We start from the raw sequence: 24,336 nt of genomic DNA on the forward strand, positions 1-24,336 counted from the left end.
TCCCTGCTGTCCATCTCAGTTACTTCAGCTTTAAAACGAGCCTGATAATGGTATGATGAATGTTCATTAGATTGGGAGGCAAGAGAACAGGATTCAAATCCTAACTCTTGAACAGAGGCTTCAGGGATGGTATGGTGTGAGGTTGGGCAGGGTGCTTCCTCTCTCTAGCCCTCAGCTTTCCCATCAGTGAAAAGGGAGAAAAGATGCAAAGATTGCTGAGGACTTTTCCTGCCTTGATAATCTGTGTCTATGAAAAACCCTGGATGTCCTGTTTTCAGCCTGCGCCTTGAAATAGATAGGGCTCTAGAATCAGGATACCAACATATGATTCTAGCTGTGCTGTGATTTGCTTTGTGAGTTTGGGATGGTCACTAACCCTCTTTCAGCTCCAGTTTTCTCATTTAGTAAACTGAGGCGATACCTACTTCACAGGGTTTTGTGAGGCCCCGATGAGCTAAAAGCAATAGGATAATGATGATGATGATGATGATGATGATGATGATGATGATGATGATGATGATGATGATGATGTTCTGTCTGCATATCAATGCAGACTCTTTGGGATAAATTATAATTGATCTGAACAATTATTTGGAAGCCTTCCCCGGGGTTGAGCAAATATTCCCAGTAAGCAGCTATCCCCAAGGAGGAAAAGAGAAATTAGCTCTTGTTGACTCCCCACATCCATGTTTTTCTTCCATTTCTCACATTAACCCTGCAAGATGCCTGTCAGTGTGCACACTTACTACCTGGGTGACCAATAAATAACGTTTCAGAGATTCAGTCTCTCCATCTGTCAAATGTAGCTTTACCTGACTTGAGACTGCCAAAGGATTTAGTGGATGTTGCTTTTGGCTGCCCAGCCTCCAAACACTGCCTATTTGGAAGAATTCCAAGCTATGTGGGAGGCAGGGCCCCACCCATGTGGAAGCTGAAGCAGCAACTCCTTCCCTTGACCTTTGTGTGCTGGGCTTGCACGCTGCACCGTGAGTCTGGTGGGAATTAGGACGAAGGACAAGGACTGTCAGCAACTCAGGTGGCTGCAGTGGAGACAACAGCTCAGCAAAGCAGCAGTGAACAGCAAATGGCTATGTGGCTGGAAGAGGAATTCTGTCCCAAGGAGACAGCTCTTGTGGCAGGACTTTGGCTATACTCAGCTGCCCTTGTCTCTTGCCCATTTTCTCAGCCTCGTTCTTCAGTCTCCCTATCAATTCTGGGAGTCACCCAATAGCCTTCCAATAAAGACTCCTTTGACTTAATTTTGCCAGCGATGGTTTCTGTTATTTGAAACTGAGAATCCTGACTGGTACAGAATATACCATGTAATATGCCAGTTCCAGTGCCCACTGCATAGAAAGCACTCAGAAAGCTACACACACACATACATGCACACGTACACGAGGAAACTAAGGTTCAGAGAAGTGAAATGACCTGCCTGAGGTCACACAGCCAGGCAGTGGCGCTGGTTTGGGGCTGACCACGGACATCTTAGTGGTATTCTGTATCTAGATATCACTTTACACCATAGCACATTACTGGTGAACAATCTACTGTTGATATATTGGTTCATAGGCCTCAAAGCAACCCCATGAGGCCCGCAGGCCTGGAATATTCTCTTTAGACAGAGAGGAAGGCACTAGCTCAAGGTAATCTTGTAAGCAGTGACCCAGAACCCAGGTCTCAAGTGCACAGGCAGGGCTGGCATTGTGATGGTGTCCACACAGGGGAGCTCACAGACGCACATGCTGCTGCATCGTGAAAGGGTGAGTCAGCAGCTGCCTGGAAACCGCCAGAGAGGGATCACCCTACGGCCCTGCATCCACCATACTGATCTGTGGTGTGTGGGGGATGAGGGGACAGTGCCTGAGGTGCAGGGGTGCAGTAGGGGTGGGATGAGGTAAGGGGACAGGTGGCGCTTTCCTAAATTGGGGCCTCCCCTGCTGCTCCTGCTGAGCCCACTAATCAAGGGAGGCTTTAGTTCCTGCAGTGTTGGCAAGGTGGCCTAATTGGACTTAATGGAAGAAAATGTGCAATGAATTTGGATAAGGCAGGCAGTGAGGCCCCAAGGAAGGCTGGTTGGAAAGAAAGACAATGAGTTGACAGTAGGTCTGATGGGAGTTGGATTGTGGCTCCATAGGTGAATCCAGGAGGATTCCATGGTGAATCCATCTGGAGTCCAGAAGGGCTGGACTCAGTTGTTCCCCTGCAGGAGATCAGATGGGGCACCAGCCTGGTCATGCCCAGGCACACAGGGGTCAAGGGAAGAGTTGCTACCTGCTTCAGCTTCCCAGGGTGGGGTCCTGCCTGCCACACAGTTTGTAATTCCTCCTAACAGGCAACATGAATGCTGAGCAGCCCAAATAGCCAATGTCCACTAAAGCAGGGTGCTAAAATTCCCCTGAAGACCTGGGCCCCCATTGTGCTTTGGCTTTTCCTTCCCACTTTCATGGAATCAGAGAATGTCAGACTCCAGTGTTCTGGGATTAGACTCGGGCTCAGGATTCTAGAATCACAGACCTTAGCATACATATGTTAATGACAGAAGATATCAGACTTTAACAATCTGGCGATTGGAAGCGCTTGGGAAAAAATTTCATGGGATCCTTACCCAACCCTCATTTAATAAACATTGCATAATGACTGTTTTTGAGCAAGTCCCAACTTCCAAAGCCCTTTCATATCCTTATCACCACCACATGAGGGTGGGTGATATTATACCTTCAGGTTATGGAATGTGCAGAAAATCAAAATGGGCCAATTGGGACTGGAACATAGCCTTGTGGGACAAATTCTATTTTTTCTTATGCCATGGTTTTGTTATCCTTATCTTCTAAAGTTATAGGAACACGTCTAACTACCGATATAAAGTGTCCAGAATTTGCACAACAAACACTTTTTACTGGTTTGCTGTGTAAATTCTGCATGGCCATGTATGGTTTTTCTTAATGGATTCTGGCATATAGCAATGCTCAAAAATCTGATTATCTTTGTTGCATCGGCCTACTCAGGGCTGGTACATTCTGCCATAGCTTTCTGGCAGGTTTTATCATCCAGCACTATTTTCAGTTCACAAAGGACTCAAGTAACATATCCAAGAATAGATTTAAAGTCACTAATGTAAAGACTAAACTTCAAGTCATTGTAGGTTTAGTCAGAACATGTACTGATTTTATTAGTATAAAAAAGTTAAACTACCAAGGAGGTGGAGAAAAGAATAAAAGGAAAAATAAGCCTACCTGGCTGGGAGCTCATTATTGCAAGGGGGATTGTGGCGAGGGCCTTAGCTGCCCTAACTGGAGGAGACCTGTGCTTGGGAATGGAAATAATGCCAGTAAACCACTCCATGTATCCTAGGCCAAATACCTGTAGGTCTCTGGGTCTCAGTTTTCCCCAGTTTCAAATGGGATAATAATTCCTTCCCTGGGAAAGCTCAGCATTCTATCTCTGGGGGGAGATATGCAGCCACAAGAAAAAGAGCTAAGAGAGATGGCCGAGGGGGAGGGGTGCGGAACGGCAGGGAGCTGCGAGGGGCTTACGGTCTCCATGGTAACGCACCGCAAGCCAGGAAAGAAGGCGGGGCTTGGGAATCCCCGAGCTTCACAAAGAAAACTCCCTCCTCTCTGAAGAAAGACCTCCTCCATGATGTGTCACCTCAGCACCAGAAGAGCCCTCAATGCTGGACGGGATCGTGAGCCTTGTCCGATGTGACAGATGGAGAAGAAACATCCCAGGGAGGATGAGAATTCCAAGAAAGTCACTGGCAGATCCAGGATTCCAACCCAGCTCTACCAACTGCTAATCTATGCTCGTCACTGTACCAGAAGGTCATTTCGATGAACCCTGGTTGAAAGGAAGAGGACTCTGACGGACCTCCTGGCTCTGAAAGTGTTTAATGAAACTATTAGCAAACACCCACGAAGGTGAATACTAAAATGAGCACCGTGTGGCCACTAGCACGAGAAGATGAGGAATGGGTGTTGTCTGATTTGTCTCTGGGTCCCCAACCCCAGTAAACAGGGAGACATATCATGGACATTTGGTATGTGCTGATTGAATGTTTATGCAAATGGGCAGGCACATTCATGCTTTTGTTCCTCAAGTTTAGTTTTTTTTAACTTGTAGCAACCATAGATACAACAGAAAATTTCCCATTTTAACCACTTTCAAGTGTACAATCCAGTGGTATTAGTTACATTCACAGTGGTCCATACATTTTAAGGAGCACCTACTATGTGCCGGGTACTGTGATAGATCAGAAAAGGGCGTGCTCACTGAAGGCTGGAATGGTCAGGAAGCCTTCCTGGAGGAGGACATCCAGGGCTGAGGAAGGAGGCAGCATGGAAGGAATTGTTGCAGCTGTTTTTGTGAACAATCTATCACAGAACCATCAATGTCTGGCCCAAAAGAGGGGCTCGATAAATATGAGTTAAATGACTGAGTGAATACACAAGACAAAAGTGCCCTCAAAGCCCAGAGAAAAGGAGCAACTAACTCTGCTTGGGGGTATCAGGGAAGGTTTCTCAGAGGAGTGAATTTGGGGCTGGATCTTGAAAGCTGAATGAGTTTTTTATTGGGTACAGAATATGTGAGTGTGAGGTGTGTGTGTGAAGGGCATTTCAGGTGTGTGTGTGTGTGTGAAGGGCGGGAACCACACATGCAAAAACAGGGAGCCACAAATAGTAGATGAATTTAAGGGTGAGGTGGGAGAATGCAGGAGAGGAGGCTCATGAGAGGCAGGGAACAGCATGGGAAGGGCCATTGAGGAAATGTAACCATGAAGACATTCATTTATTTAACAGATATTTACTGTGGACCTACTATGTGCAAAGTATTGGGGATACAACCATGGCAAGACAACCAAGACAGACATGAAGCTCACATTGTAGTGGGGAGGAGATTGAGGTACTATGCATGGTTTCTAAGTGGGAACATCATTAGCCCTCACTGAAGTGCCCCCTGCCACTGCTTTTCTTAACTTCTTACATTGGGACCCTGATGCCCTCCCCCGACCCCACCCCCACTCCATGATGGGTGTATCAGTTAGCTTTTGCTGCATAACAAACCATGCCAAAACGTGTGGCTTAAAATCACCACCATTTATTCAGCTTGCAATTTTGCAGTTCAGCTATTTGGGCTGGCTCACCTAGGTGGTTCTTCTGGCCTTGGCTGGACTCACCATACATCTGTGATCAGCTAGTGAATTAGCTGGGTTCTGGCTGGTCTAGGATGGCCACAGCTGGGAAGACTAGTCTCCACTCCCATGATGTCTTCTTTTAGCAGGTTAGCCAAAGTTGTTTGCATGGCAGCACTCTACCACTACATGGAGGAAAATGCATGACAACTGGCGCCCAAGCAACAGTCTCTCCTTGTTCTTATAGCCCTTACAGTGTCTGAGGTTAGCATAGCCTATTTTATTACTAAGCCATCTTTCAACTGGATTCAAGCTATATTGTACCTACCTATTTACCTACCTCACTGAGGACAGGAATTATGATTGATTCATTTCTTTGTCCCTAGAGTTTAGGGCAAGTACTGGCACACAAATATGTGTTTGTTGAATGACTAAATGACTTTAGCTGAAGGGAAGGCTGATGAATGATGTACTTATCTAAGGCATACAGGACAAAAGTTGGGCTCTCTTTAATATATAAAATTGACTTTATAGAACACTTCCTCTACCTCATTGGAACTGTTTAAATAATACTGTGGTCTATCAAGGTCAAATTCAATCCCAACTTCATTTATTTTCTCCTACCTTAGAATTCCTATGGCCCTTCCCCCATGGCTTGGCATTTGCTTACAGACTCTTTCTGACTGCTCTCTTGGTGTTTTATGAATCAAAACTACTTCTCTCCCCTAGAAAGTAAATCCCCAAGGGCAGTGCAGCAACTTCTACCTCTCTCAGATCTCCTAAAGGGCTTGTCACTAGGTGGGACCCACAGTAGGTCCTCAGTCAACACTCCCTGAACAGATTATCCACTCTGGGGGTCTCTGATCCTGTGAAGTATGGAGAAGGCATGCAGGGAGCCAGCCATACCCCTGTGAGAGCGTCCAGATATACTGATGAGATTCGGGGCTCAGGGTCAAGAGTGAGGCACTGGCTCTCCTAGGCTTTGGCCTGTGGTGGGGTTTCACTTGCCCCATGCTCTCGCCCTAAGCCAACTGGGCACAGACCAGAAAGAAAAGTGTCGTGTACCAGGCAGCAGAATGCTGTCCTCCTCCTGACAAAAGGAGGGATGTCCAGGGCCTGAGCAAATTCTTGCAGACACATGAGCCATCACTGTTCTCCAAATTTCTGAGGAACCAAAGGGGCAGGTGTTCAGTTGGCCCAGAGGCAGAGCTCCTGGGTGACAAATTCCACTTCTGCGTCACCCAGACCATGAGAAAAAGCTATCACTTATAGTGCTGAATTCCCTTTCATACTTTAAACCCTTTTTTGTGGCTCCCTTTTGCCCTCAGGATAAAATCCAAGATCCTTCATATGGCAGAGGCTTCGGAACTTGGCCCATCTACCGGAACAGTTTCATTTCTCACCATTCCCCATGGTGATTCTAGTGTCCAAGCAAACTGAGTATTGTCCCTTAAAATCACCATATGCTTTCTTACCTCTGGGCCTTTGTGTAGTTGCTTCTCTGCCCTGAACACTATTCCCCATCTTGTACCGCAAACCCCCCTTTATCTGTTGGCAGGTACTTCAAGATTTAATTCAGTCATTCCAGGAAGCCTTTCCTGAATTCCTTGCCTGGTTTAGGACTTCCTGTAGATTCCCATTGCCATGAGCTCCTCAAAGACAGGGACTGGGAACTCATTTAATTCAGATCCTGGCAGAGAATCATTGTCAATCAATGTCGAATGAACAAATGTTGAACAAATGTGAACATTTGAGGAGAGGCTAGAAAACCACCTGGCAGGAGTGCAATAAAGGGGGTTGCAAGATTCTAATATTTCCATGTACCATGACTCAATACTTTTCTTATTTTTGCTGGAAGATTTAGACTCAGGTTTCCCTCGCTCTGGAGCCACCCCCACCCCCACCCCCTCCCCACCCCCCAAGCACACGACCAGCCCGCCGCCCCCACCCTGCGCCCTCTGATTGTTTGTTCTCAGGCAGACACACACGCACATGTTCTGAACATACTCGGGAAAGCGATTTACAAGAAATAATTGCCGGTCGATGTGTGCTCCGGAGCTCAGACTATTTCTGTCTGTGCGTCAGCCCTTATACCCAGCTTCCTCCCACCTCGGCTGCCCCGAGGAGGGGTCTTCTGCTACACAGGAGGGGACAGTTAGCTTCTAACCCAAGACTCCAGTCAGAGCCAGCTCTGTGAATGACTGAATTCAAACAAGAGCAACTGAACCTAGGGAGGGAGGAGGAATTTTATGGGACTTGGGGTGTGTAGGTCAGGGGAAGTGGCTCGCGGGTGCTCTTCTCCACTCAGCCCCATCCCTTTCTCAGGGTGCTTCTGGAACCTCCTCAGATCTTCCTAACCTCTCCGGGTCAGAGTCTTCAAACCAGTCTTTGTTCTTCCCAGCCAGTCTGCCCAAAGGGTGGCACCAGAATAGTAGAATCACCCAGTGCTTGTTAGAAGCGCACATTCTTGTGATTTACCTACAGGATTAGACATTCGCAGGGTGGGGTGGACAGGGTGGGCACCAGCCCGGTGTTGATTTTAACAAGCCCTCCAGGCAATCAGGCAATTGTGATGCCTGCTAAAGTTTGAGGTGCAAGACCTTAGGCCACCGATGGCCTCTTGAGCTTTTTTTTTTTAGGGATCACCTCTCCTTCCCAGATGGTGAGCAGCCTACAGGCAGGGGCACTATGGATTCTTCCTTGTACCTGCCCAGAAGGCTTGGTACAGAATGTGCTCAGAGAAAAATTGGATTCTACTGAAAAGGACACCAAGGACAGAGAAGGAGGTCTATGCAGTGATAGGTCACAGAGAGTCTCCGTGACTAACCGCCCCCCTATTACTCACCCCACCCTCACACAAACAACTTGCAATTCCTGGGCCGTGCCAGGCTCTCTCTGTCTATGAACAGACTGTACTCTGACCATATCTGACCCTATCTCACCTGAAAAGTTTGACTCATCATTGTTGATTCAGCCCAGACATCACTTCTTCCTCCCCAGGCTGTGTGAAGGACCACCACGGGGCCCATTGCCACAGGAGCTCTGTCTGATCCACCTCTGTTGCCCCCTGGCAACCAGCTCAGGTCCCGGCACAGAACAGACACCCACTGAATGTATATTAAGTAGACAAAACTGCTGGGTTTAGGGTGGTGGAAAAAAATCCACCCGTCTCCTACCCCACCCACACCCACACACATGCCAACAAATGAAGGAAGACCAGAACTGAGGTCCTTTGACTTGCAAACAGCCCAGGGTACTTCAGTGGGTGACTCACCCCCCTTTGCCACCGTATCATTTGTCCTTTAGTGGCTCATGTCCCATCATAGAATCTAACAGGGACCATTTCACTGTTGCCAACTCCAGCAGCAGGTCATGTCGCTGTCAGAAATGTAAAGAGCTGCTTTTCAGGAATTACTGAGTCTCTCAGATCCATATCTTGTACTCCCAGGTAAAGCCTGAAGCCATTACCAAAGTTAAAATGAGGAGAGCAAGGGTAGCTATCAGCTTAATAATACTTAAAAAAAAATTTTTTTTATTTTTGTTTTTATTTTCTTTTTTCTTTTTTAAATTAATAATACTTTTTTTTTTAAAGCAGTAATGGCCAATGCTTACAGAGTGCCTTCTATTTGCTCACACTATTCTTTGCATGCAGTGAGTAATTTAACCCTCCCCCAAGCCCTGTGAGGTCCCTACTGTTATCCCCACTTGTATATATAAGCGTGGCAGGGACAGGGTTTGAACCAAGGCCCATGGCTCCAGGGTCCTTGTTTTTAGTCTTTGATGCACTTTCACATTTATGAAGACAGTTCATATCCATAACCTCACTGAACATGCACAATAACCCAGTAAGGGCACTGAGGCTCAAGAAGACTAAGGAACTTTATCCAGTCCACCCTCTGGAGGCTGGGTTCTGTCCAGTAACCATTCATTCTCTCACTCATTCATTCATCTAAGAAATTGAATGACATTAAACATGGCCAGGCCATGTACTTACTGCACTCTCTCTCCAATCAGTCATTGCTTGATGTGGGGAGAGGCCTTCTCCAGGAGTGGGGCAGAGTGGCTGGAGAGGGAGGGGTCACCCCCTTCTGGGTTATGACCATCTTCCCAGGGGCTCCTAAAAACCTGCTCTGACCTCCCAGGCTGGGTGAGGAGTTTCCTTGATCCCCACAGGCCCCAGGCTTCTCTGCTGTCCCTGACTATGAGGATGGGGTAGTTACTGACCTGCACCATGCCTGACTCCCTCTGGCCTATGGGAAGCAGTACAGCTTGGACCACAGCAGGACCTGGGAAGGTTTTCTGGGAAAAGCCTTCATTTACCCCCTAGGCTCCAAAGCCCATTTGATCAAACCTCACTTTTCACCCACAGAGGCTCTAGAAGAGGATAGTATAGAGACATTTATTGTATGTTTGTGGGACTGGTCCATGTCGGTCTGGGTTAGGGAGGTGTCTCCTCAGGGTTGGCTGGAAGGTCACTTGGCATCACTGTTGCCATGAAGCTCTGCTGGAGGATGTGCATAGGGTCTGAGATCTGCTCTTCATTGCAGTGAAGTCGTGAGTTCCGGAAGGGGTTACTCTGCCCGATGAGTCTCACTCCCGGCACCTCTTGTGCAATGCCTGTGTTCCCACCCTGGCGGTCAGGGGGCCCCTCCTCAGGGCCTGGAAAACAGCAAACTGAGTGCATGGGGCTTCTTTCTACAGCCGCTTCCTCCCCCTCCCCGCCCCCCAGTAAGTTCACCTGCCCAGCTAACTTCATTGAGTGCTTACCTTGTGTAATGCACTGTGCTCAAAAGTCTTAAGTGCATCATTCGTTTAACAAATATTTATTCACAACATACCATGCTGAGCACTAGGAGCTGTCAACATTCTTCATGGAACATACGGTTTAGTGGAGAGAAAGAAAATTAAAAAGCAAATAATTTCAAAAAGTTTTAGGAGAAATGAAGAATTAACCTTCCCCATAAGCCATTTTATAGATTAGGGTACAGGCTTACCACACAGCTAGTATTCAAAGGAGTGCTGGACATTTTAAAAGATATGCATTGTCCTCTGTTTTAAGAACATTGCAGGGCAGGTTACGGTGGCTCACTGGCAGAGTTCTCACCTGCCATGCCGGAGAACAGGGTTCAATTTCCCAGTGCCTGCCTGTCATGGTCAGGTTCGTGTGCCAACTTGGCCAAGTGGTGGTACCTGTTTGTCTGGTTGGGCAAGTGCTGGCCTGTCTGTTGCAATGAGAACATTTCATAGAATTAAATCATGATCACGTCAGCTGCCTCCACAGCTGATTCCATTTGTAATCGGCCAGGGGGAGCATCTTCTGCAATGAATGATGCTCAGTCTAATCAATGGAAGTCTTTTAAGGAGGATTCAGAAGAGACAGGCTCTCTTCCTGCTTCGGCTGGCGAGCCTCTCCTGTGGAGTTCGTCCAGACCCTCCATCGGAATCGTCGGCTTCACAGCCTGCCCTGCTGATTTGGACTCTGTGTTCCCATGGTCACGTGAGACACTTCTATAAATTTTATATTTGCGAGTGTTCCCTGTTGATCCTGTTTCTCTAGAGAACCCTAACTAATACACTGCCCATGTAAGAAAATATATATAGGATAGATTGCAAGTAAGAATTACAATATGACCTGGCAATTCCACTTCTAGGAATATACCCTTCATGGCCTATTCTTCTGCAATTTACTTGGTCTCTACCTCCACAAAATCACAGAACTTTTTGTCACTAAACCCCATGGACACTTCTAAATCCTTATTTCACTTATCAGAAGCATTTGACACAGTTGAATATTCCTGCCTTTCTGCCTTTTTGGATAAAAGTGCATCATGTGGTCAATCCGGAAACAGGCGTCATCTTCACACCTTCTCCCTCACCCCTTCACAAAGCCAAACAATACATCAGGTCCTGCTGATTCTACTTCATCAGCAGCTACCAAATCTACCTACTTCTCTCCATTCTCATGGCTACCGCCTTAGGTCAGGCTTTCATCTTCTCCTGTCAAGACCACTGGAACAACCTCCAGTCATACCCTCTCCAGTCTTTTCTCCATGATGTAGTCAGGAAACTCCTTCTAAGGACAGGCCACTTCTTGTACTGTTCTTTCTCAAATCCTTGATGTGGCATTCAAGGCTCTTCATGAACTGTTCCCATCCCTTGTCTTTGGCTTCTTCACTGCCACTTTTTCTTCAAAACCCTTATGCTTTGCCACTCCAAAATTCTCATTCTTCCTCAAATTAGTCTATACCGTTACGTCTCTGGGCCTTTTGTTGGTGCTCTTTCTTCTGCTTGAAATGACATTTTAGACCTTCTCCACCTAAAACTCCTATGTTTTAAGACACATGGATGGAAGATATTCTGGAAGAATGGTGCTCATGAAACCACTGTGTATTTGTTTCCTGATTGCTAAAACATATACCATACAGTGTGTTGGCTTAACAACAGATTAGGGTTCCAGAGGCCAGTAGGCTTGCTTCCTCTTGGGATCAGTGTCTTCTGGCTGGCTGGCAGTCTTTGAAGTTCTTTGCTTTTCTGTCACGTGGCAAGGCACAAGGTGGCATCTTCTCCCTTCTCATCTGGGTTCCATTGACTTCAGCTTCTGGCTGCTCCCCATGGCTTGTCCCTCTGTGTCCAAAGTCCTTTACTTAGAAGGACTTCAGCTATATTAAGGCCCACCCTCATTCAGTTTGGGCACGCCTTAAATAATAACGTCTTCGAAGGTCCTATTTACAAGTGAGTTCACACTCACAGGACCAGGGGTTGGGATCTGAACAGGCCTTTTGTGGAAGGTGCGATTCAATCCTCAACACAAGGGGACAATGAATTTCAAGAAGAAAGCTATACTGGACATTAGGGTTTGCTCCCTAACATTCGTTCCACCCCTTCTACTTGGGTAGCAGCAATTACATTTGGGTGGAATTTGCTTTATCCCAGCTCCAGGAGTGGGGCCTGATAGAACCAAGCCAATTACACAATTTCATTCCTTTGTCACACTGATGGGTGGTAATCAGCATAGAGCATTTCCTTGAGTGCAATGACTGGTTAGGGGTGGACACACGACCTAAGTTGTCCCAATCAAAGTACAGTACAAACCTTCTTTCTTTTTCTCTGTTTAAAAAGAAAAAAAAAAGGAACAAGAAAGCATGTAGTCACAGAGACTACTGGCATCCAACTTACTACCATGAGAAAAGCCAGCCAAAGGAGGATGCCAACTCAAGGTAAAGGGCAGAACTGAGAGAAACTCATAGAAGGGAGTCATAAGCTTGAAAATACATATTGTGAACTTCTATTCATACCATCCATGCCTAAAGCCCACCCTGCTTCTGAACTTTTCAGTCAGAGCCAATATGTCTCCTGTTTTGTCTGTTTTTTTTTTGTTTGTTTGTTTGTTTTTTTACATGGGCAGGCACCGGGAATCGAACCCGGGTCCTCTAGCATGGCAGGCGAGCATCCTTGCCCGCTGAGCCACCGTGGCCCGCCCTATATACACAATTATTAACTGCAAAAATATATGCTTAATATCATTAGCCATTAGGGAAATGCAAATTACACCAGAATGAGAAATCACTTCATGCCCATAAGAATGGCTATTATTTTTTTAAAAAAGGAAAATACGGTTGGGGGGATGTAGAAAAATTGGAACTCTAGTGCATCGTTGCTGGCAATGTAAAATGGTGTAGCTATCTTGGAAAGTAATGTGCTATTCCACAAAAGTGTTAAATAGAGTATTACCATTTGAGCTGACAATGTCCCTTCTTAGGTATAAAGCCAAAGAATGAAAATTGGATTGCAAACAGATACTATACCAATGTTTATAGCAGTATTACTCAAACTAACCAAATGCTGGAAAAAAACAAGTGTCCACCAACAAATTAATGGATAAGCAAAATGTGGTACATACATACAATAGAATATTATTCAACCAGATTTAAAAAATGAAATTATGAGACATATTGCAACATGGAAGAACAGTGAAAAGGAGAAATAAGCAAGAATGGGAGAAACTCAGAGAATGGCATCTGGTTCTCTATTTTTTCTTTCTTGTGAAAAATAACATATATATACAAAAAAACAATAGATTTCAAAGTGCGCTGCAACTAATTATTTGTAGAACAGATTTCAGAGTTTGGCATAGGTTACAATTCCACAATTTGAGGTTTTTATTTCTAGCTGCTTTGAGGTACTGGAGCCTAAAAGAAATATCAATATACTTATTCAGCCCTCATACTCATTTGTTAAAGCTGAACTTCTCTGTATAACTCCACCATCACCTTTGATCTTTCTCCCACTCTTTAGGGGTATTTGAGCTGTGCCCATTCTAACTTTGTCATGATGAAAGGGGCTGTCAATAGTATAGGATAAGGGGATGGAACTAGCTGATGTTCTGGAAAGGCTGGTCCTTCTGCATTTCAGGACTTATCTGGTCCAGGGACCCATCTGGAGGTTCTAAGTTTCTGGAAAGTTATCCTAATGCATGGAACCTTTATAGACTCTTATTTATAATGCCCTAGGTGTTCTTTAGGATTGGCAGGAATGGTTTTCATTGGGTCTCTGTTACTTTTCGAAGTTATGAACAATTGTGTACAGGTTTTTATGCAGATATATGGTTTCATTTCTCTAGGGTAAATACCTAGGAATGTGATTGCTGGATTGCATGGTAAGTGCTGTGTTTAATTTCATGACTGTTGACCTGCTTGCTCTCTTTACTCCCCAAACTGTTTTCTGGAGTGGCCGTACCATTTTATATCACTTCCAATAATGTATAACAGAGTCAGTTGTTCTACATCCTCACCAGTACTTGGTTTTGTCAGTATTTTGTATTTTAGCATTCTTTTTTTTTTTTTTTTTTTTTTTTTGCCTAAGGAGGGGAAAATGTATTCCTGCCTTTCTTAGGGACAAAAACTTCATAAAAGACTCAAATGGCAACAGGCCTCTATAGGTATTGGCAGAGTTACAGATATAGCATTTCCTTAATGTTCAACATAAAATGAGACATAAAGCAAGAGTTAAATAAATATAATGCATCTAGGAGAAGACCCCCCCAGGAATGAGCCTGGTCCTGGCACTGTGGGATCAACAATGCCATCCTGGCCAAAAGAGGAAAAAAAAAATGTAACAAATAAGGTATCAGTGGCTGAGAGAGTTCAAATAGACTCTAGAGGCTACTCCGGAGGTCACTCTTACACAACCTTCAGTTAGACATTGCTCCCTATCATAATTTGCCAAACCCCAACCAAAACCATTCCTGCCAATCCTAAAGAATATCTAGGATATTATATAAGATTCTACAAAGGTTCCATATCTAGGGTAACTCTCCAAAACCTACAACCTCTATATGGGTCTCTGGACCAGATAAGTCCTGAAATGCAGAGGGGCCAGCTCTTCCAACTAGCTCCATCCCCCATCTCATATTATTGACAGCCCCTTCCAACATGAAAAAGTTAAAACGGCCATAGTCCAAATACGCCTAAAGAGTGGAAGAAAGATCAAAGGTGATGGTGGAGTTTTACAGAGAAAGTCCGGTTTAACAAATGAGTATGAGTGCTGAATCATTATACTGATATTTCTTTTAGTCTGCAATGCCTTAGAGCAGCTAGAAATAAAAACCTAAAATTATGGAATTGTAACCCAAACCAAACTCTGAAATATGTCCTACAACTAATTGTTGCGATGTACTTTGAAATTTATTGTTTTCATGTATATATGTTATTTAAGGAGAAGGAGGAGTATAACAGAAGAGATAGGATTTAACAAATTAGTATGACTGCTGAATCGTTATACCAATATTTCTTTTGGTCTCCAGTGTCTTGGAGCAGCTAGAAGAAAAGACAAAAAACTGTGGAACTGTAAGCCATACCAAACTTTAAAATCTGTCTATAACTACTTATCAAAATGTACTTAGAAATTTATTGCTTTTTTGTATATATGTTATATATATTTCACAATAAAAATGTTTTAAAAAGTACAATGTATTTGAGAGAATTTATTAACAAACCTATATTCAAATATTACCAAGAAGGTATGTTTCCACTGTACTATGTAACAATGTTTTCCTATGGTACAGCCACATACAATGCACATATACAATGGTTACATCAAAATGGAAATATGAACACATCTGCATACATCCCTCCTTTTGGATTTCCTTCTGCCCCTCTGCAGCCAACTTAATGAACAAGTCCTGATGCATACTGCTCAGAGATGGTTTAACCATTTCATATCAAATGTGCTTCTTTTCTATTAATTGAACAAAAAGGTATTTTTTTCTAAATTTATTAATTCACTAGCTCTGCTTTATATCATACATTGTCACTTCAAGATATCTAAAAAGTTTAGATGTTGTAAAATAAAAAATGAAACTTAGCTACAATAAACACAGTATTTTACCCCCCAAAATGCACACAGAAATACGGTTATAATCTAACACTGTCTTCTAGATATAGAGACAGTAGCAAAAAGCCCTTCCCTTTGCTTTCCCTCTTCTTCCTCTTCCACCAATTTAATAACTAAGTATGGAAAAATGTCTGGCTCTGTGGGGTGGATTTAAAAAAGGCATTTCCAAAAGAAAGTTCTTTCTATAAACTAACACGAGGATATTTCTATAAGGATTATTTTACTACCTCTATTTTTAATATACTTTGGACATTAGGACTTGTCCCTTAATGCACAGGAATAGCCAAAATGCCCATATAGAACAATGGGCAGACAGTCTGAACATGTCTAACAATTCACAATGAACCCTTCCCTCTGCACTTCCTTCCCTGCCCCACACCACCCTGTCATCACACTGCCACCAGACATCTCGTTTTACAATGTCATTCCCCAAATACAGGCATTCCTTTGTATTAACAGAAAAAAATATTTAAAGTGTAATTTTACACTCTCCACTTTTAACATATGTTGCATACTTGCAAACATCTAGAAAAACTAGACGTTTCAAATAACTATTTAAGTTTGTCCATGATACACACATAGCATTGACTAAACCATACACATATAACAAAGAAACAATCTGAAAGTGTTTTCTAAATAGGAACATTCTGGCCTCCCCCCTCTATTGATCCAGTTGCATCTGCAAAGCTTAGAGGGGATTTTAACAATTTTGGCTCCACAATGAAAATTCTCTTGTTTTCAGAACAAAGACTTGCCTATGAATTTTAAACAAAATGTATTCGTTTGCTAACTCTACTTTTGTCATACACTGGCAACTTCTTTAACATCTAGAAAGACGAGATGATATAAAATTAGGACTCGTTTGTCCATTATATACACTATGTACACAGTAAAGTCAAACAGAATGCACAGAACATATAGGATGATGCTTTATCTTCCTTCTCTCTCCCTGAGATAGCACAAACAGAATGTGCACTGCTCTGGAGGTAGTTTGACGATTTCATTTCCAAAAGATATTTCATATGAATTTTAACCAAAAAATATGTACAAACTATTTTATTTTACTACCTCTATTTTTACCATACTTTCTGCAGTTCTAAACATCTAGAAAGACTATTTGTTTCAAAAAAGGACTTAAATTTGTTCACCATATATACAGTAGTGTGTAATAAACTGCATACATGTAACGATGGTTATATCTGAAAATGTCTTCTAAACAGAAATATCCCAGGCTATAACACTTCATTTCTCCTGATTTCTTCTCAACAATTTTGATAGCTGTATAGTAGCATCTCACTGTGCCGTTAATTCTCATTTCCTTAATGGCTAAAGATGTTATATTTTTCATGTGCTTCTTTGCAATCTGTATATCCTTTTTGGTGAGGAATCTGTTCAGGTCTTTTGCTCATTTTCTAATTGGATTGTTTGCTTTTTTAACGTCAAGTTTAGGGAGCTCTTTATTATTCCAGATAAAATTTCTTTGTTGGACATATTCTTCGCACATATTCTCCCATCCTAGCTTCTCTTTTCATCCTCTTAACAGGATCTTATGCAGCACAAAATGTTTGAACTTTGATGAAGGCCATTTTGTCAGTTTTCTCATTTTTGTGTTGGGCTTTTGCTGTCTTGTCTAAAAACTGTTCGCCTAATCCCAGGTCACAAAGATTTTTTCCTGTTTTCTTTCAAAAGTTTTTTTAAAACATAGTTTTATGGTTTATGTTTAGATTTATTATTTATTTTGAGTTAATTTTTATATAAGATGTGAGGTTTATTAAAGGTCCATTTATTTTAACCTATGGAAGTCCAATGTTCCAATAACATTATTAAAAAGATTATTCTTTCTTTATTGAATTGCTTTTGCATCTATGTCAAAAATCTGTTGGGCAAACGTGATTTTGTGCCTGTCCTGCCTCCAATACCACACTTTCCTAATTACTGCAGTTATATACTACATCTTAAAATAGAGTAGTGTGATTTCCTCAAACTTTTCTTCTCTTTCAATACTATTTTAGCTATTCTAGTTCTCTTGTCTTTCCACATAAATTCTAAAATCAGTATCTCTGTCTCTCCGTTTCTCTGTCTCTCTTTCTCTCTTCTCCTCACAAAATATCTGCGCCTTCTGCCCGAGGAAGGCCTTGCAGAGATTGAGGCCCTAGGCTGTAAACCATCATTCTCCTCTGCTCTTGGCCAAACCCCAGTGTGGTAGTTTGGTTCAGGTGTCAACTTGGACAGGTGAAGGCACCTAGTTCTGTTGCTGTGGACATAAGCCAATGGTATATGAACCTTATCTGTTGCTCATTACATCCGCAGTCGGCTAGGAGGCATGCCTGCTGCAGTGAATGATGTTTAATTTAATTGACTGGTGCTTAAATGAGAGCTCAATGTAGCACAGCCCAAGCAGCTCAGCATATCTCATCTCAGCACTCACAGCTCAGCCCAGGCCTTTGGAGATGCAGAAAGAAGTCACCCCGGGGAAAGTTGTTGGAACCCAGGGGCCTGGAGAGAAGGCCTGCAGAGATCACCCTGTGCCTTCCCACATAAGCAAGAACCTCAGTTTAAAGTTAGCTGCCTTTCCTCTGAAGAACTAATGAAATAAATCCCCTTTTATTAAAAGCCAATCCATCTCTGGTGTGTTGCATTCCAGCAGCTAGCAAACTAGAACACCCAGCTTCTCTCTTCACCACCAGGTGGGGTTGTTTGGCCTAGAGCAAAAGAGACTGATGACTTGCTTTCTAAACCTGACCTGGCCCCCTGTCTATGAAAATCTATTGATTGGTCAAAGTCTCTTTAAATTATTGGTGCTCTGAGCAGCAGGCACCTAAGGGCTCTGGAGAAACCCTTAGGCTTGCTTACTTCTGGGATTAAGTACTTACTCTGCTACTAAATCATTGCGCTACCTTAGGCTAACCCCTTCCCCTTTCTTGGAGCTTAGTTACCGCTCTATAAAATGGGGTAGAAAGTAGGGCTGACCTTATTTTTCTGTTTCTTTTCTCTCAATTTTCATGTTTTAAAGGGTTCTTTCTATATAATAGACTGCATTTATTAAGTACTATTTTTCCCCTGCATTTTATATTAATCAGGAGAGAGCCCATGCTAATTATTGCTCTGAGCTGATACTATTGTACTTCAAAGCAAAGCAACTTGGTCCCAGGAAAACCTGTGAAATAGTGGACCTTGCTCAAGAATCCCACTTGCTATATTTGGGGCCCTCACGTGACTGGAACCTAATTACATTTAAGCATTAGAGGGAAGGGTCCAGTCTTTGGAAAAAATGTTGACTTTTCAAGCCAAGAGACACTGGGGAAATATGCCAAGTTCTATTTTGAAGTGAAGACAGAAGATTCAGGCTACTTAAGTGGCTAAATGAACCTGACACAGATGTAGAAGCCACAAGGAGGAGAAACCAGAGAAAGACATCACCATGTGACAGGACATACCAGAAAGCTGGAGATTTTGGAGAAAGCTGGGCCTTGTTGACACCTTGATTTTAGACGTTAGCCTCCTAAAATATGAGCCCATAAATTTCTGTTGTTTAAACCAGCTGATGTGTGGTATTTGTTTTAGCAGCCTTGGCAGACTAAACTGGGTCTAAACTGGACTGCTCTTGGAGCCAGAAAGGCTGAGGAGAGGATGTGCACAAGGGGAGAGGACACAAGCCAGAACACCCTACAGACTGGGCCTGGCAAGATAGGAACAGCAGGACTTTGGAGGCAGAAAGGTTTGAATTCCAGCTCCACAAGTTAGAAGCTGTGACCCTTTGGGTAAGCCACCTTACCTCACTGATACATGGTTTTCACATCTGTAGAATGGGTGAAAATAGTACCTACTTCATTGGGATAGTGTGGGGACTTGGAACTCTGTACCCCAGAAAAACATGTTCTTAACCTTTATCCATTCCTGTAGGTGGATCTCTTGTAAAAAGGACCTTTTGATGAGGTTACTTCAGTTAAGGTATAGCCCAACTGAATCAGGATGGGTCTTTATCCTATTACTGAAGGACTTACAGGGGAGGCCACAGAATGAATGAAAGCCAGAGAAAACAGCCAGAAGCTGAAAATCAACAGAACCTGGAAAAGAAGCCAGAAGCCAGGAGAAGCAGTCATGTGCATTGCCGGGACCAAGGATCACCATCAGCCAGACCTAGAACACCACAGCCTTCTCGAAGAAAACATTACCTTGAAGATGCTTTGATTTTGGACTTCTCCTAACCTCAAAACCATGAGCCAATAAATGTCCATGGTTTCAGCCAACCCAATGCATGGTATTTTGTTTTAGCAGACAGGAATCTAAAACAGATAGAAGCATTAGATGAGATAGTGCATATAAAATTCAAATACTATCTGGCATATAGTAGGGACTTCCTTTTCACAGCAACAGGGTTAAGGAGGTGGAGTTGGCTTTGCCACTCACTCACTAGGTGACTTTGGGCCTTGATTTCTTCATCTGTAAAACAGAAGTGGTAATAAATTATACCTTGCACAGTTATTGTGAAGAGTAAAGAAGATGATACATGTAGAGTAGTTCATTCCTTTTAACTGCTGTAGAGTATTTCATTATTACACAATACCACACTTTCCTTATACATTCCTTTATCGATGAACATTTATGTTGCTTCCAATATGACAGGCAATGCCATGATATACATCTTTACATGTCATCTCCTAGTGCAATTATTTTTCTAGAGCAGATAATTATAAGTGGAATTAATGAGTCACTGAGTAAATACATTTTTAGTTTCAATGCATATTCCCAAATTACTCCTGAGAGTAGCTATACCAATTTACACTCTTACCTGAAGTATATGAGAATATCCATTTCCCCCCAACTTGCTCACTCTTAATATGATCAATATTTGCCAAGGTGACTTAAAAAAAAGGTGTGTCATTGTTAAATTGCATTCCCCTGATTAATGATGAGGTTGAGCTTCTTTTCATATGTATTGGCCATTGTATTTTTTCTTTTCTGCATTAGCTTTTTACCATTTGCTTAAAGGTCATTAGTTACATATTCTGGATATCAATCTTGTGTATGTATGTATATATGTATGTATGTATGTATCTATCTATCTGTTTATGTAGTACCTTTACTGTCCACTTGCTTTTTTAACTTTATGCATGGTTTCTTTTTTTTATTAGAGACATGAAAAAAGGTGCATTTGATGTAAAGCAAATTTGTCAATGTGTTCTTTATTTTTTCATTAAACTTCTAATTTACAGATAATTACAGACTCACATGTAGTTATAAGAGACAATACCCAAAAAGAGGATAGTGAGCAGATGGCAGAGTAGGAAGATCCAGAAATCAGTCCCTCCACCAAAACAGTTATTGAGCTGGCAGAAATGGTCTGAATCAACTATTTTGAAACTCTGGAGTCCAGTGGAATACTGTGCAGCATTCAGGGAAGAGCTGGAGAAAGAGGCTGACAAATTGTGGTAAATGTTGGTGAATTTCACCTGCTGTGCAGTGGCTACCACTCATTAAGCCCCAACCATGTGCCAGGCAGCAGTGTGGACTGCAGCCTGGGTTCCTGGTATAGCCCCCTGGGTCCAGGGTGGGCTCCAAGGACCTAGTCCTCCAAAATCCAGGGCTGTGGGGGTGTGGTCTTATCACTAATCACTGCTTTTTATTAGATACTTCAGATTTCTGGGGATCTGGCTCTGAGGGCAGCCATTGTTCCAAACCCTCTCTGGCAAAAGCAGCAGGAGAGTCCTAAAAAGGCAGTGCCTATTCTTTTTTCCTTTTTTCTTTTTCCACTTCCTGATTGGGAGGAAAAGTCACAAACTGACAGCTTCAGCCCTGGACAACAATGACAACAACAAATCCTAGCAATCCCAGAGGAGTGCAAGAACTGGATTTTCAGAGTTATAACAACATGATACTCAGAATGTCCATTTCCCAACAAAGAATTACTAAATACAAAGAAAGAAGAAAGTATGGTCTATTCAAGGAAAACAAAGAATTTTCCAGAAACCAACCCCAAGAGAGCTCATACCTTGGAACTATTAGTCAATGACTTTAAATTGACTGTCTTAAATATGGTCAATGAGCAAAAGGAATCCATATGCAAAGAACTAAAGGAAATTAGGGAAATGTCTGAACAAAACATTTATGCATATTTTACCACAATTTAAAATAGATAAATAATATTTTTAAAAAAGAAATGATATACAGAGATCCCATCATTACCCAGTTTCCTCCAGTGAAAACATCCTGCGATGTTATAGTGCAATATCACAACCAGGATATTGACATAATATTCTAAAATATAGAACGTTTCCATCACCCAAGGAAACCGAGGTTGCCCTTTTATAACCACATCCACTTCTCTCACAACTCCCCCCCCCACACACACAAACACACACACACACACACCATCTCCACTAATCTTTTTATTTTTTTACATGGATAGGCTCGGGGAATTGAACCCGGGTCTCCGGCATAGTAGGTGAGAATTCTGCCACTGAGCCACTGGTGCACCACCCAGTTTTTTATTTCTATAATTTTATTTTTCAAAAATGTTATATTAATAGAATAATTATATGTAAATTGTTGGGATAGGCTTTTTAAACTCAGCCTAATTGTATCAATAGTCATTCTTTTTTATTGCTGAGTAGTAGTCTGGAGATTCATCCAAGTTGTTGCAAGTATCAATGGTTGGTTCTTTTTTATTTGTGGGGGTATTCCACAGTACGGATGCCCCACAGTTTGTTTAACCATTTGCCTAATGAAGGACATCTGGGATGTTTCCAAATTTTGGCTATTTTGAATAAAGCTGCTATGAATATTCATGAACAGGTTTCTCTGGGATAAAACGTAGGAGTGCAATTGCTGGGTCAAATAGTAGTTGCATGTTTAGTTTTCAAGAAACTGCCTGTTTTCCAGAGTGACTGTACCATTTTACATCCCCACTGGTAATATTTGAGGGACCAAGTTTTTCTGCAACATTGCCAGTATTTGATGTTGGATAGCTCCTCTTGTGCATATTTGCCATCTGTACATCCTTTTCAGTGAAATATGTGCTCACATAAATATTTTCTCCCAGTCTGTGCCATTTCTTTTCATCTTCTTAACAGGTTATTTCTCAGAAAAAAGGTTTTAAATTTTGATGAGCTCCAGTTAGTTTTTTTCCTTTTATTAGGTTTTGATGTTAATTCTAAGAACTCTGCCTAGCCTTACATCCCGAGGATTTTCTTTTATTTTTCTAAAGTTTTATTGTTTTATGTTTTCCATTTAAGGCCATGATAAATTTTGAGATGATTTTTGTATAGGGTATGAAACTTAAGTAAAGGTTCATTATTTTGCCTGCAGATGTTCAATTGTTACAGCACCATTAGAGAAAGGCTATCTTTCCACCAATGAATTACTTTTGTACCTTTGTCAAATACCAGTTGGTCATATTTGGGTGGATCTATTTCTGGGATTTTTCTTTTCTATTGATTGATATGTCCATCTCTGTTCCAATACCACACAGTCTAGATAACTATAGGTATATAATAACTCTTGAAACCAGATAGAGTGATTCCTTTTTCAAAATTATCTTAGCTCTCCCAGTTCTTTTGCCTTTCAATATACATTTTAGAATAATACTGTCTACAATATGTCTGAGACTTTGCTTGGATTCACATTTAACCTGTTTATCAATTTAGGGAGAACTGACATCTTTTTTATTTAAAGTTTTTTAATCCATGAACATGTTCTGTCTCTCCACTTATATAGATATCTGTTGATTTTTTTTCATCAATGCTTTGTAGTTTTCAGCCTGCCAGTACTGTGTATCTTTTGTTAGATTTATACCTAAATATTTATTTTGTATGTGTGCACACTATTGTAAATGATATTATATTTTTAATTTTGATGTCCAAGAGTTGAATGCTAGTATATAGAAATACAACTGATTTTTGTATGTTTATTTTGTATCTGTGATGAACTCAGTTATTAGTTTTATAAGATTTATTTATTTTTGAAAGTCTTGGGATTTTCATTTCATCATGAATGGGTGCTATCAAATGCTTTTTCTATATCTAGAGATAATCTTGCCATCTGCAAATATGGACAGTTTTATTTCTTCCTTTCTGATCTGTATGGCTTTTATTTGCTTTTCTTGCTTTATTGCACTAGCAAGAGCTCCCACCAATATGTCAAATAACAGTGGTGAGAGCAGATAACCTTACCTTTTTCTCAATCTTAGGGGAAAGCACTTTGTTTTTCACCATTAAATATAATGTTAGCTGCAGGTTTTGGGAGATGTTCTTTATCAAGCTGAAGACGTTCTCCTTTATTTCTATTTTTCTAAGAATTTTGTCATGAATGGGTGTTGAATTTTGTTGCAGATTTTTTCTGCATCTATTGATAGTCATGTCATTTTTCTTCTTTAATCTATAATATGGTGGGTTACATTTGATTTTCAAATATCAAAGCAGCCTTGCATCCCTAAAATAAACCCCACTTGGTCATAGTATGTAATATTTTAATATATTGATGAATCCTATTTGCTAATATATTGTTAAGTATTTTTGTGTTGAGATTCATGAAGGATACTGATCTGTAGTTTTCTTTGTTGTACTCTCTTTTTCTGGTTTTGGAATCAGATTAAAATTAGCTTCATAAAATAACTTGGGAAATGTTCCCTCCTTTTCTGTTTCTGGGAAGAGATTGTGTAGAGGTGCTGTTAATTCTTCTTTAAACACTTAGTAGATTTCTCCACTGAATCCATCTGGGCCTGGGCATGTCTTTTTTTTAGTTTTAAAATTACAAATTAAATTTCCTTACTAGTTACAGGGTTATCCAAGTTATCTATTTCGTACTGGGTGAGT

At 41.8% G+C, this 24,336-nt stretch overlaps 1 protein-coding gene across 1 annotated transcript in view; it reads right to left on the bottom strand.

The window, feature by feature from the left end:
- Positions 1 to 9,436: 9,436 nt before the first annotated feature.
- The window catches only part of SHISAL2A (shisa like 2A), a 28,738-nt gene continuing 13,838 nt past the window's right edge, over positions 9,437 to 24,336 (bottom strand). The window contains exon 3 of the mRNA XM_077149633.1: positions 9,437 to 9,790. Within this exon, the coding sequence (XP_077005748.1) occupies positions 9,570 to 9,790 (221 nt within the window). The 3' untranslated portion in view covers positions 9,437 to 9,569. The remainder of the gene's footprint in view (positions 9,791 to 24,336) is intronic.

The sequence above is a fragment of the Tamandua tetradactyla genome, chromosome 2 (genome assembly GCF_023851605.1).
Source record: "Tamandua tetradactyla isolate mTamTet1 chromosome 2, mTamTet1.pri, whole genome shotgun sequence".
Taxonomy (NCBI): domain Eukaryota; kingdom Metazoa; phylum Chordata; class Mammalia; order Pilosa; family Myrmecophagidae; genus Tamandua; species Tamandua tetradactyla.